The sequence below is a fragment of the Penicillium expansum genome (genome assembly GCF_000769745.1).
Source record: "Penicillium expansum strain MD-8 chromosome Unknown contig224, whole genome shotgun sequence".
Classification (NCBI taxonomy): domain Eukaryota; kingdom Fungi; phylum Ascomycota; class Eurotiomycetes; order Eurotiales; family Aspergillaceae; genus Penicillium; species Penicillium expansum.
In genome coordinates, this window is record NW_015971275.1 from 822,554 (window position 1) to 839,055 (window position 16,502).

Genomic DNA, 16,502 nt, shown 5'->3' on the forward strand with positions numbered 1-16,502 from the left:
CGTTCCCTCTTAAATACCCTTTGTCCCTTGTTTAATTCTTAATTCTATTTCTGTTTCTTTATTTCAAAGAAAACACAAAGCGCCTCTCCATTGTTTAAGGTCTATTTCAGTCTCCCAAGCCAACGCTAAGGCTTCAATATTACTCTATCTATAGAAGCTAAGCTGTAAGCCTATGAATACCAATAGATTCAACAACACAGACTATATGTATACACAACAAACAACAGAACCAACAGAACCAACAGACAAGTCTCCCTACTTCAACCAATCAAACCACGGGAGCGCATCAAGACACGCTTTCTTTCCAACTGGATCAAAACCTTCTCAGAATAAGACATCCCCTGTTGACTCTCCTCCTTTACATCGACGAGAGCTGTAGCGCTCATAATCGGTTCGCTGTCCGGGCCTAGGTGAGGCAGATACTGCAGGGAACAATCCCAACTTCCAGGATAGCCCTTAACAGGAGTAGTCCCAATGAATTTCAGTTCACGAGAATTGTAACTTGCATTTGAACGCCGATGAAGAACACCCGATGAGGTGTTATTGTCGGCAACAAAGAAGTGGAGATCGCCTTTTATCTTTCTATTCTTCTCACTGGACTGAACGAATAGGCATGAGTAGGCTTGGGCGAGGGCGGATGGGGTGTGTACGATGTATACATTGAGGGGTTTCGACGAATATTGGCCCATGGTGATATATATGATTGTGATTTTGGAGGGATAGAGAGCTCAATGATTGATGGGCTTGAAGATGATAGAGACTGATTCTCACGGCAAATGTTGCTTTTTAAATATCTTGAGATCCCTCATCATTTTAGAGCATCTTAATATACATACAAAGTCACAGCTATAGTAAGTACTGGTTTCTATCACCAGTCTAAATGGCCGTGAGCCCAACAACGATGTATCGTCTGGGACGCCATCCATAGAGAACAATGCATTGTCTTTTAATGAAGGACCGAGGTAATGAGAGAACAAAAACTATATCGCATGAAATTTATATGCATGGCGCTTAGCTTAATGGTCAGTGCGCACCAGGAACCTCCACGGTTGGACGTTTCATTGCAATGAAATATATAAAATCCAACAATAAAAGCATAGTCATCGATCCCCATATCTAAGCCATAGGTTGTACGGTGCTCATTCGCCGGCAGGGTGATGATATCACACATGACTTGGTCTCATGAAACTCAAAGAATTTTCACAACGAGGGTCAAGGGCATGACACAGTCATTAAATGTCATGTGTGAGATATGGCTGTCCAGTACTTTTATCAACGGATATACTAGGGATGAAACCATGTTGGAAGCAACTAGTTCAATTATCATGTCCTATTCAAAGATACTGATACGGGAAACAGCAATCGGTAAAAAAAAATACATGTTTCTTTTCTGAAAGCAAGGCTGAAGTGAGATACAAGAAGAGAATAAACCTTTAAAAACTCCGAATCATAGCCATGGTCTGAAGATCAGGGCATTGTGTTTCATGGCGGTCTGGAATCAGAAGCATTTTGAAGCATGCTCTTCCGAAATATATGAACGCCATGGTGAGCACCATGTGTTCATCGGTGCTCGATGCTGGGTATTAACGCGTGGAATCATCTCTCCTCATTGAGGAGTTAGATGGTGAGATGGTGAGAGAATCATGGGATTGATGCATCCCGAAGGTGCATCCGAGTGAGAAAGGCCCGCTTGCTACATCGATATAATTCCAGGACAGGCTCAATGTGTGACTGCTAGGTGACTTAATCACTGGTCCGTCTCTCCGGCTTGGGTTTGCGGAGACTCTTCATACGGTTCAAGAACCCACTACCACCACCAGGGTTAAGCTTCGACTCTTCGTAGGGTCGGTCGTTGGTGATCTTGCGCTCCATTTGCTTGGGACTGCTAGACGATCGAACTCGGCCGCCCTCAAGGCGAGCTTCGATACTCGATCCCTTCCTGTCCCACTCTTCCTCGTATTCTTCTTCTTGGAAGTAGGGATTTCTCTCATTGGCCCGGGCAGATCCAGAATGACTGGAACCCATCTGTGGCGGAGCGGGGTAATAGTTGTCGGTTGGAGAAGCAATGCGGCCAGGTCCAGCACCTCGTCCACGGAGTCGCTGAGCCAAACTCTTCTTTCGTGCAAGGCCACCACCATTCACTGCCAGACTGCTTTCATTCTCGCTCTGACGGCGTGCCATGGCAGATCGACTAGCGGGAGCTCCATCGAGGAAGGTGCTGGTTCCCAGTCCCATACTCTGTGGTCCATGAATCGGGTCCACTCGGGCAGTGGGATCTATGACGGCCGTTTCAGCAGTGCTGCGAGCAGCGGTGGAAAAGTCGTTGTGGCCTTCCTCCATTCTGCCGTGGAAAAGATTGAGATCGATGTTAGAGTTGTTGGGGCCTGAGCCGCCCAGAGCCATGTTGCTAGAACCTTTAGGGAAGGCTTGCATTGGCGCGGTACGCACGCCGCGGCGATTGCGATGGGGGTTGCAGGCATCAAAGGGACCATCGTGATGGAACACTATTATAATCGTTAGCATATGAGTCGTATACTCGAAAGTGGGAAAAAGGAAAATAAAAGCCGAGACACTTACTTCCAGTGCCGTAGATGCTCGTCACATCCAACTTGTCAATGATATCAAGTCGTCGATCCTTGCGGCCCGAGCGCGATTTGCCATCTTTGCTACGACTCTCGCGCTCACGGCGCCGTTCGCGTCGGCGCTTCTCGTCATCATCAACATCCAACAACTTTGAGCTTCGGTCCATTACCGACGACTCCGAGTTCCGTCGGGGACGACGGGGTGCCTTGTCTTTGGCAGTTTGGGACGAAGTAGGGGGATCGGCAAATATGTCGAGGAGGTCTTTCTCTTTCGGCGCCGATCGCCCTGGTGGACGCTCCGGGCGCTGGCTTGAAGGTCTGTTGCGGTTGGAGGAATTGCGTTGGGTGGCATCAGATGGCGCGGGCGGAGCAGGCTTGAGGGAGAGGGCCTCCTGTTAAAAAGATTAGACCTGATTTGAACACGTAGGTTATGCGAAACATACAAAAAGGTCCCGAGTGTTGCTCGACATATCGTTCTCAATAGGAGAGATCATGCTGACACCAGTCGACATGCCAGGGGCGGACTGCGGAGACATCGCCTCTGTATCGTCTAAAAATGGATTTGTAGAGCGTGGGCGTTCTGGACGGTTGTTCGATGAAATAGATCCAGCAACTGGGGGTGAAAGAGCGCGGTTTCGGAATGGGTTATTAGAGCCAAAGCTGGCCGCTGTTGGAGAGGCTTGATGTGCTGTTGCTCGCAAAGATGCTTGAAATCAGATACAGGTCTGAAAAGGGAATATTTTGGACCAGAAAGTCAAGGGAAGGTATCATTTTAAGGGTCAGGGGGGGGTTCAGACCATCCCCAGTGGTAACGCACGATATCCAGTCATCAGGGGAGGCGCTTCAGGTTACGTACCTTGCGGAGCCAGCGAGATGCCAGGCGCATATCCAAGCGCTGGAGTGGCATTCATTGTGATGGATATTTCGCCTCTGAAACAAGGTGTGGGTGGAGAGGCCGTTTGCGTTCAATGAGATGCCGCGTTAGGTGTCGCACGAATGCGGAAGAAAGTGGCAGGAGGTATTGCTGAAACAGTGATAATCAGGGGTAAAACAGTACAGACGATCACAGTTCAAAGTCAATAATGGAGAGGTTAACAGAATCAGAAACAAAGAGGACAGAAAGAAAAGAAAAGAAAGTCTTAAGGGGAGAAAGGAGGGGGGGCAAGGGGAATAGGGAACACGGGAGAGGCGAGCATACGTAAAATGCCCAGTGATCGTCTCCTGGGGGGGAATTATTCTTCTTTTACATGACCCTGTCGATCTTTCTATTTTCTTTCTTCTCTTCTGCTCTTACATGTATTGTCTACTGTCTATGATTGTTATGCTATTATCGCTTGTGATTCAGCTTTTTTTTTTTTTTTTTTTTTTTTTTTTNGACAGTATTTAATATAGCCTCAGGGGGCCAATGTAGACCATCGGCAAGGTTCCACTTTGATATGTTGTGATAGTTACGAGGTACTAACTGCTATGTACGGAGTACTCCGTACAGTGACTTCGAATAGATATCTATAGATATCTATGGACATCTACGGACCAGAATCTCAGCTAATCAGGCACCTACATAAAGGGATTGAAGATTCCTCGGTTACCAAAAATAGCCAACACCCGGAATGACGTTGGCATTCCAGATTGATGTCATCCTTTATCCTAGAATGTAGACATATCTACAGATACAACCATATCTTATCTTCAAAGGTTCATTTTTGAACATCTCCAGATCTCACACGGTCCAGAAGAAATCCGGAATGATCCATCTATCGAGGGAGAAGATCATAGTCCCCGTAGATACTAACTGAAGATTGGTCATGATAACCGGTGCCTGGATATGACCAATCCAAATGATAGTATTCGCTCGATTTACATATAACATCTCGAATTTCGAGTATTATGCCAAGCTCTCCAGACGGTCTAACCGGCATCTAGTAGGCGAAGCAGGACTCGGTACTCCGTACTCCGTAGATATCGAACATTCCTCGGCTTGGAATGCGATCTCAAATGAGGTCATAATCCGAACAAAATATATCATTGAACTTGCATAAGAGAATTAGCTTGCAACTATATAGATTGTTCGAATTGGATGGTAATTAGACCGTTAAACCCCTACAACATAGCTCCCTCGATGAGATATCACAAGGTAACTACGACCACGTCAGATTTAAATCTAGGAACCACCTAATAGACCGGTATCGGATTACCACGTTGTACTGCCGCGTGTCACGCTGACCCGCAACCCTAGGGTTCGATGCAGTCTCGGGTTATGCCCGGATGTGGACGGAGAGCCCTGTTTTTTCGGTCTGTAAGCTATGTTGTAGTTGTGATATATATAAGAGTTTACATGCAAGAAAGTAAAACAAGTATTGGGTGCTATAACGCATCATCTATATGTAGACCTGCAAATATAAAAGTCATCATAGCTTACAATGCCGTGTTCCAGAGTGGTGAGGAGCGAGTCCAACCCAGCATATGCTTCCAGGAAACTACATAGAGCTGACGTTAGACAGTGCAGCCTGCTATCTTACAATATAAGTCGATCTTAAATATGTAAACTCAAAATATCATTCATTGGTTTTCCATTCATTACCGTATCATGGCCCAATCCGAGAACGGAACCCCTATCATAAACGCCACACACATAAAATGCAAACAAGATGGTATATGACACAAAAGAAACCATGCAACTGAAGCACCCCAACCCTTCCTTTAGAAGGCTGTTTAATGGGCGGTTGACTGAGCCCGTGGCAGGTGAGGGTTTGAGACGGGGATACCCGCACGGCGCTTGGATTGGGGCTTGGGCCTGGAGAGTGTATATCTGAGAGGTATATATTAGTACAAGATTCCACTGGATTCAAGGATTGAAGTAAACATACTTGGCAAATGCACGCGAGAGTGCCTTCTTGCAGCTGACCTTTTGGCTGCCGATGAACGAATCCACAGTAACAGCGATGGCGCGGTCAATATCCAGCGAGGAGCAGTATTCTGACAGGCGCATCTTGCAGAAAGATTCGGCAATACGCATGATGGCTTCAAGGTGACGAACCTAGACATTTGGAGTAAGAAAATGGTCAATGTATGGAAAGTGGGCAGATAACTTACTGTGATGGGGTACGCTCCAGTAGCAAGGGACTCGCGGCGCATGTCTGCGAAGAGACGGGCAACCTTGTCCTGGTCGATCTGATAAAGCTTGGGGTGGCAACGTTCTCGGGCATACATAATGTACTTCCGCAGGAGCTCCTGCGGGATCTCGCCCTCCTTCTCCTCTTCGGCTCTTTGTTTCTCTGCCGCGCGTTTGGCGACCTCCTCCTGTGACGGGGGAAGTCTCTGGCCGTCTCTGTTGATGCGGTAACCCTCATTGTCAATGAGATTGCCGTCAGTATCAACCAAGTCGCCCTTTTCGTTGCGGAGGGGACGGGCAGGGTTGGAACGGTGGTGCGACTCAATCACGAAATTGGCCAAGCGCTCATCCTCGGCAGGGTCAACCAAATCACGCACCACACAGAGAATATCGAAACGAGACAAGATAGGGTCCGTCAAGTCGACATTCTCCGAGAAGGGGATTGAGCTGTTGTACCGACCACCCTTGGGGTTAGCGGCGGACACGACAGCACAGCGAGCCTGCAATGTTGTGACAATACCGGCCTTGGAGATAGAAATGGTTTGCTGTTCCATGGCTTCGTGAATAGATGTCCGATCCTGGTCGTTCATTTTGTCAAACTCATCGATAAGACAAACACCCCGATCAGCCAACACAAGCGCACCACCTTCCAACGTCCATTCGCTGGTGAGAGGATCGCGGCGAACACTGGCCGTGAGACCGACGGCACTAGCACCCTGACCAGTGGCAAACACAGCGCGGTGGGCAGTCTTCTCAACGAACTTGAGCACCTGAGACTTGGCGGTACCGGGGTCACCGAGAAGAAGGACGTTGATATCACCACGAATATTCATCTTGCCCTGGGCCTGTTTGCTAACACCTCCGAATAGCGAAAGCGCAACAGCAGTCTTGACATCCTGGTGGCCGTAAATACTGGGTGCCATAGAGCGAACAATCTTGTCCACAATATCGGGGTCACGGGAGAGGGCGCGGATTTCGCGCTCATCCTCTTCAGTCAGGTTGAAACCAGCCAGCTGGTCGTGTGCCTTGACTACATGATTGGCCTCAATTACGGTGGCGAAAACTGGGAAGCCGTTTTTGTTGTTCAGTTGGGCATCGTAGCTGTTGCGGTAGACACCGGTAATCTCAATCTCATCACCAGGCTTGGCACTGTCGATCAGATCGGCAAGCAAAACGACCTCACGCTGCCGGGGCAGACGACCTGCGGGAACCGAGCCGGGCGACTCCTGCAAAGTCAACTTCTGGTAGTTGCGGTAGACTGTCTTTTCCGAATTCACAGTGAAGGGACCACGCGACTGGCAGTTCTGGCAGAACGAGATCTTCACCTCCGCACTAGCTTCTTGCTGGAATGGACCCAAGGTGATACCACACTTCTGGCAGAGGAACATGACATACTTCAACTGCGGGAAGACACCAGTTCGACGGGTAACGACACCACCGACACGGATCAGGCAGTTGAGGTGCGACTGGCGCAACTGGCGCAGGGTGTAAATGATCGGTACATCGGTGATGCGGACGTGAATCTCGTTGTGAATGTCGTGATATTGTGGGTAGTGGAATAGAGTAACGTCGAGCGCGACCTGATCAAATACCTTCAGGACTTCTGTGGGCTCGTTGGCGAGGAAGTATGACAGGGCTGCCTTGGTCTCGCTGAGGTGGGCGTAGGAAACTTCAAGTGAAGCGGAGTTCACCTCACCCAGTGTCTTGATTCGATTACCGTAAACAGACTGACCGGTAGGGTCGATGAACTCTGTCAGGAAGGCTTTGAATTCACGATAGATGGAGCGAAGGACCTGGGGCTGGGTCACCCAGTCCGTAATGTTGGCTGCCTTGACATCTGCCAGTTCCTCCAATGACAGCTCTTCCATGCCCTCGTCGGCCATGTCAATATCTTCACGGTCCTCGTCGTAATGGTGTCTGCGTCGTCGGGGTTGGCGCGAGAGGTCCAATTCCATATCGTCATCATCTTGCAAAAAGGCCGCAGGCATGCGGCGCCGACGTGCTAGTTCACGATCTCTCTGGTTCAGGCGAGCATCTAGCTGCCGACGAGTTGCGGCATCGATTTCATCATGGTCTTCGTCATCGTCGATGTATCCTTCATTTTCATAGCGATCTTGCGCTGCATCACGATAGTCCCGCTCAAAGTTGTCACCGAAGAGGTCAATGCCATCCTCGTCTTCAGCCAATTCATCAATATCATCAATATCTTGCACAAGACCTCTATCCTCGTCCTCGTCCTCATCTCCCATGTCAAAGGGGATTGGGGGAGGGGATGATCCCAAAGCGGTGGCTGCACATAACCTTTGTCAGTCTCAAATTGACGCAGCTCGGACAAAGAAGCAAACATACGACTGGAAGGAGGCAATGGCGCCGGGGAGGACATGTCATCCTCTCTGTCTCTTTTACGAGTATTGGCCCCTCGGCCACGGTTTGCGGCCGAGTCGCTGGCTCGGAGCGGACTGTATTATTGCATTAGCTTTTTGAGCGCAGAAAATTCAGGAGGCACACTCACTCCATTGTGTGGGTGTTTCAACTGGGAAATTTCAAAGAAAAAATGGGCAATGGCCAGAAAATTATGAGTATGGATGAGTGGTGTGTATGTTTCGGGGGTTTTTTTTCCTCGAATGTGTGGTAGCGTGGTTGATAGAATAATGAAGGGAGGGAGAAGGGGCGGCAAAGTCGAGTTGTGCAGCAAGTCGCGTGTTGGACGCGACGCGTTTCAATTAAGCCCCGATTGGGAAGGTGGGCCTTCCACTTTCTACATTCTCATTCACACAACGCCTTCCTGGTTTCTTTTGATCCTCCATATCTTAATTTGAAATGTTAGAAATATAGAAATAAAGAAATAAAAATTAAACCGTAACTGAAGGCAAAAATTGAAATTGCAAAAAGTCAATGATCGACGCAGGGATCGAACCTGCGACCTTCTGTGAAACTCCAACATATGAAATGTAAGACAGACGCCTTAACCACTTGGCCAGTCGATCATGAATGATGAAAGTTTGTAACAAGTACGATTCGTCGAGGCAATCATTTTTTACGGGTTTCAGGTAGCAGGTAGCAGGTAGATGGAGGCTTGAATTCCTGCAACACAGCACATGAGCTTTGGAACCTTGGAAGTATTTCCAGATTTAGACTAATGAAGAGTCGCTAAGCTTTAGCTGGGGGCTTTGACTGAGTCCCTGGTTATACACAAATTAAGACTTTCCTGCCTTCTGCTGCCTATTTATGCAACTGAGAAGGACGGCAAAGTACCTAAAAAAAGATGTTTAATAAGACATCACACGGCCGCATAAGTGGTTGATTATTCTTGTGATGATATAGGGAATAATGCAGGCATATTTTATTTGAGATAGATCCACAAAGCTATCAAAGGCCAAGGTAATAATGAGATTAAAAAGCAAGAAATGGTCAAACATCCAACATCCAAATTCGCTATATATTTAGTGAGAATTCGTATTCGCTCTGCAGTACCTAGAGCTTATCGAACACTTCAATAGCAGCCTTAGCAGTAGAGGTGGAGCTGGCAGGGTTCTGACCAGTGACGAGTCGACCATCAACGACATGGAAGTCGTCCCAGATTCCAGCAGATCGCTCATCTTTAAATAATGTTAGTACAAGTCAATAATTTTAGAAGTTGTTAGTGACTTACACTTAGCACCAAGGCGCTCAGCAAGCTCCTCCACCATCTCAGATCCAAATCCTCTCAGCTCAGCCATAATTCCCATAGTATTCTCCGCCTCAGTAGTAAAGCCAGTAATCTTCTTTCCCTGAATCAAAGGCTTTCCAGTGGTTCGGTCAAGTAGGTTGGTAAAGATCGCAGGGCCATGGCAGACAGATGCAACAACACCACCGTTGGCCCAGACTTGCTCGGCAATGTTCTGCAAAGCACTGGCAGTGGGATAGTCGATCAGAGAAGCATGGCCGGCGGAAGCGAAGAACAAGCCATACTTGGATCCGTCGAGCTCAGAGGCCTTGGGCATATTGTCGAGCTTCTTGCGGAACTCGCTGTCGAGGTTGTTCCAGATCTCAAGGTCCTCACCGTTCAGGAAGTCGGGCTGCTGGGAGAGCCAGTCAGGAGTATAGCTTCCTGACTCGGAGGCGAGGTCGACTTCGAAGCCTGCCGCAGTGAGGACCTTGTAGGGGTGCAGGGCTTCGACGATGAAAAGGCCGGTAGTCTCCTTACCATCGAAGAGAGTGGCACTGGCGGAGGTGATAGAGATGAGGGCTTTACGGGCAGGCATTTTGTTTGAGTTGGTTGATGAAGTGTTGAATGGAGTAAGTCACTCTGAAGGTGGGAGTAGATATAGAAGAAGAAGAAGATCTTTTACTTTCGAGGCTGATGCTTTGAATGTTTTGGAAGCTGCTGTGTGATGAGAAATATTTGCTAGAGAATTGTTCATATATTTATACGAGGCTCTAGAAGAGCTGAAGAGCAGAGGATCAGCATAGTCTCCGGAGGTCCGCTTGCACACATGCTGCGGACGTCTAGGGGCCAAAATCTGGAGTAGACGGAGTTGAGCTATCGGTAAGCACTAGACGGTCAGTGCTAGCGTTCCAGGCTCATGCGTCAGCGAAGAATGTGAATGCTTGAAACGTCAAACGTGAAGACGGAGTTCCGGAGTCGCGGAGTCGCGGAGTCATGGAGGATCGGAGTGTCGGAGAGGTGGGGCTCTTAGTGAGCCACTCAATTAGGGCAACTGGAAGCTCCTCCTGCTCCATCTTACGCTGCGATTGATAACTTTTCGGAGACATTCTAGTATTTTGGTGGGATTCGGTGCGAAGCTAACCCGTTACTGATTATTTAACGATAACTTCCAGCATGTTGCATGTTCCTAGTCACCAAAAGACCCGTCTAGCTGCCAATCTAACAATAGATCTGGCTACACATTCCAATACTTCTATATTTCCACCAACGATCTCTACACATTGAATCAGAATGAGTCCACACGTTGTGTCCGAATACGTTCCCTCCGAGACCAGACTCTACAAGCCGTTGAAGGTCGGCAACGTCATACTGCAAAACCGAATCGCCTTTCCTCCCTTGACCAGGCTTCGCAATGATGACGACCATACCCCGCTTCCTTTGATGGAGAAATATTATGCGGATCGTGGCTCTGTTCCCGGAACCCTTGTTATTTCCGAGGCAACAGGGATTTCCCATGTTGAGGAAGGCCAGGCCAACAACCCGGGCTTTGTGAGTGATGCCCAGGTGAAGGCCTGGAGCAAGATCATCGATGCAGTTCACGCCAATGGCTCTTTCTATTTCCAGCAAATCTGGGGTATGGGAAGAGCATCTGATTCGAAACATCTTGCTGAGCGCGGTTTCCCATACCGGTCTAGCAGTGCGGTGCCTATGGAGGGTGTTGATGCTACCCCAGCTGCTCTGACTGAAGATGAGATATTGGAGACCATTCAAAGTTTTGTCGAGACTTCTAAGCGTGTCATCGCTGCTGGTGCAGATGGAGTTGAGATCCACTCTGCTCACGGCTATCTGCTCGACCAGTTCCTCACATCTAGTGTGAACCAGCGCACGGATAAGTGGGGCGGATCTATCGAGAACCGATCCAGATTGACACTTGAAGTTGTAAAGGCCGTAGTCAAGGCTATCGGTGCAGAGAAGGTAGCTGTCCGCTTCTCCCCTTACGCCGGATTCCAAGGTTCCGAGAAGACAGACTCAGTTGAGCTGTACACTCACCTCATCACCGAGCTTAAAAAGATGGACGTCAAGTTTGCCTACTTATCTCTGGTCGAAGCGACTGGCGACCCCGGGGTTTTGATTCGAGGCGACAAGGCAATAAATGCTGGCAAGACACTGGACTTTATCCTTGATGCCTGGGACAATCACTCGCCTGTGATGGTAGCAGGTGGCTACACGCCTGAATCTGCCGCTCGAGCAGTGGAGACGCATTACAAGAATTGGGATGTGATGGTTGCCTTTGGTCGCTATTTCATTTCCAACCCGGACCTGGTCTTCAGGATTCAAAACGGTATTCCTCTTGCCCACTACAATCGCGCATCATTTTACTACCCCAAGCAGTGGGAAGGCTATAATGATTATCCCTTCAGCCTTGAATTTTTGAAGGCTCACCCGAACACCGTTCACCCTATGACTGAGTGAATATGAATTGACAGCATGAAAGCATTTTGGTCAAGGCAACGACTGGTACAAAGCGGCTGCAACAATTGTATATAGAATCATTTTCAAACAGCATTGTATACCTAGATCGCAGTCTTGCATTTTAAAAAAAATATACAACTTGGCCAAAACTTCATAATTGCTAGTGGTCAATTGTTTATTGTATACATTCATCACAGGCCCAACATCGAATGAACATCAAATTTAGAATTTCATGTGTTGATTCATAGGTTACTCTTTTACATTAGATACTCAAGTTCAAGTGCATTCTATTAGGTCATCTAGAGCTTGATCGATCCGATGGATCCTCGTAGAGACGGAAGTACCTGGATCGACGTAATATATCAATTTAAGATACACAAGAATAGTCGGCGGCTTATGCGGCCTTGTGATGTACTTTTTCGATTTGTTCGTCTTCAAGTTGTTACCTGTTCTTATTAAGTGTGTTTTTAGATATATTTCAAGGTGATACAAATCAAGTTTCCATATATGACGTTTGACTTTTACCAAGCAGAAGAACATTGTAGAAAGAAAGGAAGAAAAAGAGGAAGATCTGCTGAACAATCTACAACATGCGTCGGACCTCGGGAGGATTAGTGGTGACATCGGACCAATCACTGTTGGCTTTAATAAGAAGCCCCACAATTCCGACTCCCCTTTTGAGACAATCTCACGACAATTCCAGGCCAAGGCCATTCACGTGTGACTCAATTGCCCATGGATACCACCCATTCGAGAAAAGATCACAACTGCCGGCGCATGTGGATTTATCATGAATACCTCTTCGCCGCGAAACAAGCCGGTCTCAGCCGGCACAGGTGCCGGAGTGAAACCCCTTCGAAAGCAAGTCTCTCGGGCTTGCGACTGGTGTCGCGCTAGAAGATCCAAGTGCGATAACCAGCGACCATGTAGATCATGTATTCAAAGAGATGAGCCATGTACCCAGACAGGCGTGGATGAAACGAAGACATCGCCACAAGCGACAAGGTATGAAGATACGTGAACAGCCAGTTGTGAATTTATGAGGTAACATGATCACGGTTATAGAGAAGCTGAGAGACTTAAGCTACGTGTCAGAGATCTAGAAAATGAGCTGGACTGGTATAAAACCCAGTATCAAGCAAGCTCCACCGAGAGCTCATCTTGGAGTCCACCCGAGCAAACCTCTTTAGGTGGCTCTCCATATGTGCCTAACCGCACGAATACTTCCCCACCAGAGCCTCAATTAGAGAAAAAAAGGTCAGGTGAAAGTGATCTTATGGCTCAGAAGCCATGGGAAGGAATCGAGATCGGCACCGCCCGCTCTCCGAATGTATCATGGTACGGGCCGTCATCGCTCTTTTACTTCATCGGACGTATGAATAGCTACATAGACTCGAGTCTTCACCAGGGACAGTCCGGGGCGACCAAAGAAATGGTTCTTCATGGAACTGTAAATACCTTGCTTGGCTTTGACACCATCAAAACTCCGGAGGACTCAACACACCCGGCTCTTTCAGGCGACTCCCCATTACCCAAAGAGAAAATTTTGAGTCCGACACAGGAAGAATACTTCCTTGAATACTTCTGGAAGTCCTATCACACATCTTTATTCCCAGCAATTAATGAAACCGAATTCATGGATCACTATCGCTCTCTATGGAACGATTCCGGAGATTCAAGGACACCATGCGCGCTCGTGGACATTGTCCTCGCTTTGTCCATGCAATACGGAGTATCACGCTTGACACCAGAGAAGCAAAAGCCCATCGCTGACGGTGACCCCAGCATTGCTGGTCGATGGTATTTCCGACGGGCCCAGATGATGTTAACCTATCATCTAGAAAGCCCAACAGTATCAACCGTGCAGTGCTTCCTACTCAGCGCTATCTACTTGTGCAATGGATCATTCCAAAACATGTCAGCGGATGCTTGCGGTAGTGCAACTCGAGCTGCCTATACTGCCGGGCTTCATCTGGATCCTCCCTCGTCGATGCCCGAACCAGAGCGTGAATTGCGCAGGCGCTTATGGTGGGCTCTGTACCAGCTGGATGCCAAAATTGGAATGAAACTTGGACGTCCATTTACTCTTCATCGGTCCTCTATCGAGCCTAGACTTCCTGATGACAGGCCTGAGACTGCCATGCAGTCAGGATCCCGCTTTACTCCCCTTGGGGGAAATAAGACTTGGCTTAGTTTCCATCTCCACAACGTCGAGCTTTTTACCATTGCCAAGGAGATTCACGTGGCTTTCTATGCCAAAGAACTAAATCTTCCGGATGGTCAATCTATCTGGCACAGCCCGGAGACACTCGAGTCTCACGCTGGGTATCTGCAATCTCAGACGTCCAAAATGGATCAATGGCGAGAGGAAGTGCCTAATTCACTCAAGACGAAAAGAAAAGGGAACGGTGCGACTTTCTCGACAGACGGCTCTCAGATGGAGTTTGAGCAATTTGCGCCCGAATGGCTCCAGCGCCAGCGCTTAAATTTGGAGCTTCTATACCACACACTATGCCTAAACGTTTATCGTCCCTTCATCTCCTTCTTTCCAGGGCGCCAGCCAGCTTTGACTCGTGAGCTGGCCACTAAGTGCGCTCTCCACGCAGTTACACTTACCAGCATCACACATCAAGCGCTTTCATCGACAACGATTTTGAATGGCTGGCATGAATCATTTCAATGGCAATGGAACGCATCTATGACCATCGTAGGGTTCGTCCTCGCAAATCCGCACAGCGAGTTAGTCTCCGATGCCCGCCAAGCCGTTGATCTCTCAATTGACATATTCGATATGTTCGGCGAATGCTTCGCAGTCGCGACTAGCGCTGGCAGAATCCTTCGTAACCTAGCCCCCAAAATAGACTTTCTCTTGCAATCCTATTCAGCTTCGCGAGGTTCAATCGCAGGCCCTGATGGCCTGGACGAAGCGCCTATCGAGAACTTGAAGTCAAATGAGATCGGATCAGAGTGGCTTGATAGTCTCATGTCGGATGCGTCTGCTTTTGATCCTTCTTATGTGATGCCGATGCAGGAGATGTTCCAAATGGCTTATTCGATCGAGCAGTGGAGTGGGTTGGGTTCGTTGATGCCGAGTATGGGGGATGATCAGTGGATTATATAGAGTTAAGTTTTTAGACTATTAGTTTTTGAAATCATACCCCGCGGCAGGCGTTTTATATTGTGCATGTCAAGATTTGTGAGCATTTGACGCTTATCCTAAACTCATTGGATGTATCCAAAGATAGAATGCCCATGCGAACATTTCAAATGTTGAAAAGAAATCGGGTGGGATAATTCCGGTCAATTCGGCGAACGACACCCGAACGCTAGCTAATTGTGAGCATGAGAACGGGCAGGTTTACGATAGGGACTGTATTCTGATGGTTACATGGTAGAGAGAAACGGAATTGGCGTCAGGAAGCTTCATCGGTCGATTTTTGCCGCCACGAAGAATCTCAACTTTGACCACATCGTTATTATACATACAAACCGGGTCTAGGACAAGTAGGTACTTGGACCAGCAGTTTTCGGACATTGGACGGGTATGCATCAATGAGGATATCAACTTCCTAGTTAAAATTAGCTCGGGTGATTATGCAAAGGGTTCGTCACACTCCATTGACAAGAGGTACCACATATCCACCAATGAAGCCATGGCGACAGTTGGCGCGAGCGAGAGCAGCCGTAATCTCCTTGGTTGTTGCATTGAGATGGGTCGAATGGCTAGGGACTGCTCATGTGCTACATGCAAGTACGTAGTAGGAAGATGAGGCAAGAACAAGCAATAAGATTACATGGAGGGAAGGTGCCACGGTAATCTCACTACCCAAATAAGTATGTATGTTTAGTAGTCTTTCCAGTAGTTCTTTTGAGTCTTTTTATGTGTCTTTTTGCATATATTTCTCCCTTGTTGTTGTATAATCCTCATAGCTTTGCTCGGAGATGTGGTCCCGATATTATGACCCGTGCTCCTACAAGAGCTAATACTCCCACGAGTAAGGTTGACCCTGTCCATATTTGCCCAGCCAAATAGCCACCTCCCGTGCGTGCTATCAACGCCCCCGCCACGGATGGGCCGGTCAAGGGCCCGAAGCTTATCATGGAGAGTGACATGCCGACTCGAGTTCCAATCTTGTCCAGATCTTTAGTCAGTGACGGAATAGTGCCAGCGAACAAAGCCATAGCCGCCGCCGATGCCAGTCCATAAAACACAGCAAATACATATAGTTCGGCCACAGTATGAACGGCGGCTCAGCAGAACATCAGAATACCGCATAGTGCTACCCAAGGAATTAGTAAATTGAGTGGGCCGGTATAACGATCGGCCAGATAGCCACAAGGGGCGCGGACTGGTATTCTAAGGGCATTGGTGACGATGATCAGATTGACTCCCGCTTCTTGGGACAAACCGAGCTTTTATGTTGCATAGACTTGCACCTAGGATATGTTCAGCCCAATAAATCATAGATATTTGTTTGGTAGCATACGTAGAAGAAGGCAAAATAAAGGGTCCAGTATAGAAGGAAGACTCCCAAGGTAAAAAGCATGTAGGCCGGCTCCTTGAAGGCGCTCCATTCAACCAGTGGTCCTGCCTTTCGTGGTGGTAGTCGAGGGCGTAAATGTGCCAGGGTTATTATGACCATAAAGAGAACAACAAATCCCATGCATCTGACGGCCCATGGAAACC

General features: G+C 48.1%; 5 protein-coding genes across 5 annotated transcripts; 2 read left to right on the forward strand and 3 right to left on the reverse strand.

Annotated features, from left to right (window-relative positions):
• Positions 1–1,743: 1,743 nt before the first annotated feature.
• On the reverse strand, positions 1,744–3,493 carry PEX2_069290 (Pal1 family protein; the record flags this gene model as incomplete). Its single annotated transcript, XM_016744200.1, has 4 exons — positions 1,744–2,504; positions 2,578–2,974; positions 3,026–3,132; positions 3,439–3,493. 4 exons carry the CDS (start codon positions 3,491–3,493, stop codon positions 1,744–1,746), a joined length of 1,320 nt encoding a protein of 439 aa, XP_016599913.1.
• A 1,801-nt stretch (positions 3,494–5,294) lies between these two features.
• On the reverse strand, positions 5,295–8,211 carry PEX2_069300 (MCM DNA helicase complex subunit MCM2; the record flags this gene model as incomplete). The annotated part of the gene is made up of 5 exons (XM_016744201.1): positions 5,295–5,391; positions 5,450–5,619; positions 5,676–7,984; positions 8,044–8,153; positions 8,207–8,211. The coding sequence occupies 5 exons, from the start codon at positions 8,209–8,211 to the stop codon at positions 5,295–5,297; spliced, it is 2,691 nt and encodes an 896-aa protein (XP_016599914.1).
• Positions 8,212–9,168: 957 nt separating this feature from the next.
• Positions 9,169–9,938, reverse strand: PEX2_069310 (ThiJ/PfpI; the record flags this gene model as incomplete). Its single annotated transcript, XM_016744202.1, has 2 exons — positions 9,169–9,293; positions 9,347–9,938. The coding sequence occupies 2 exons, from the start codon at positions 9,936–9,938 to the stop codon at positions 9,169–9,171; spliced, it is 717 nt and encodes a 238-aa protein (XP_016599915.1).
• A 695-nt stretch (positions 9,939–10,633) lies between these two features.
• Positions 10,634–11,815, forward strand: PEX2_069320 (alkene reductase; the record flags this gene model as incomplete). Its single annotated transcript, XM_016744203.1, has 1 exon — positions 10,634–11,815. One exon carries the CDS (start codon positions 10,634–10,636, stop codon positions 11,813–11,815), a length of 1,182 nt encoding a protein of 393 aa, XP_016599916.1.
• A 1,276-nt stretch (positions 11,816–13,091) lies between these two features.
• On the forward strand, positions 13,092–14,936 carry PEX2_069330 (fungal specific transcription factor domain-containing protein; the record flags this gene model as incomplete). Its single annotated transcript, XM_016744204.1, has 1 exon — positions 13,092–14,936. The coding sequence occupies one exon, from the start codon at positions 13,092–13,094 to the stop codon at positions 14,934–14,936; it is 1,845 nt and encodes a 614-aa protein (XP_016599917.1).
• Positions 14,937–16,502: the final 1,566 nt, after the last annotated feature.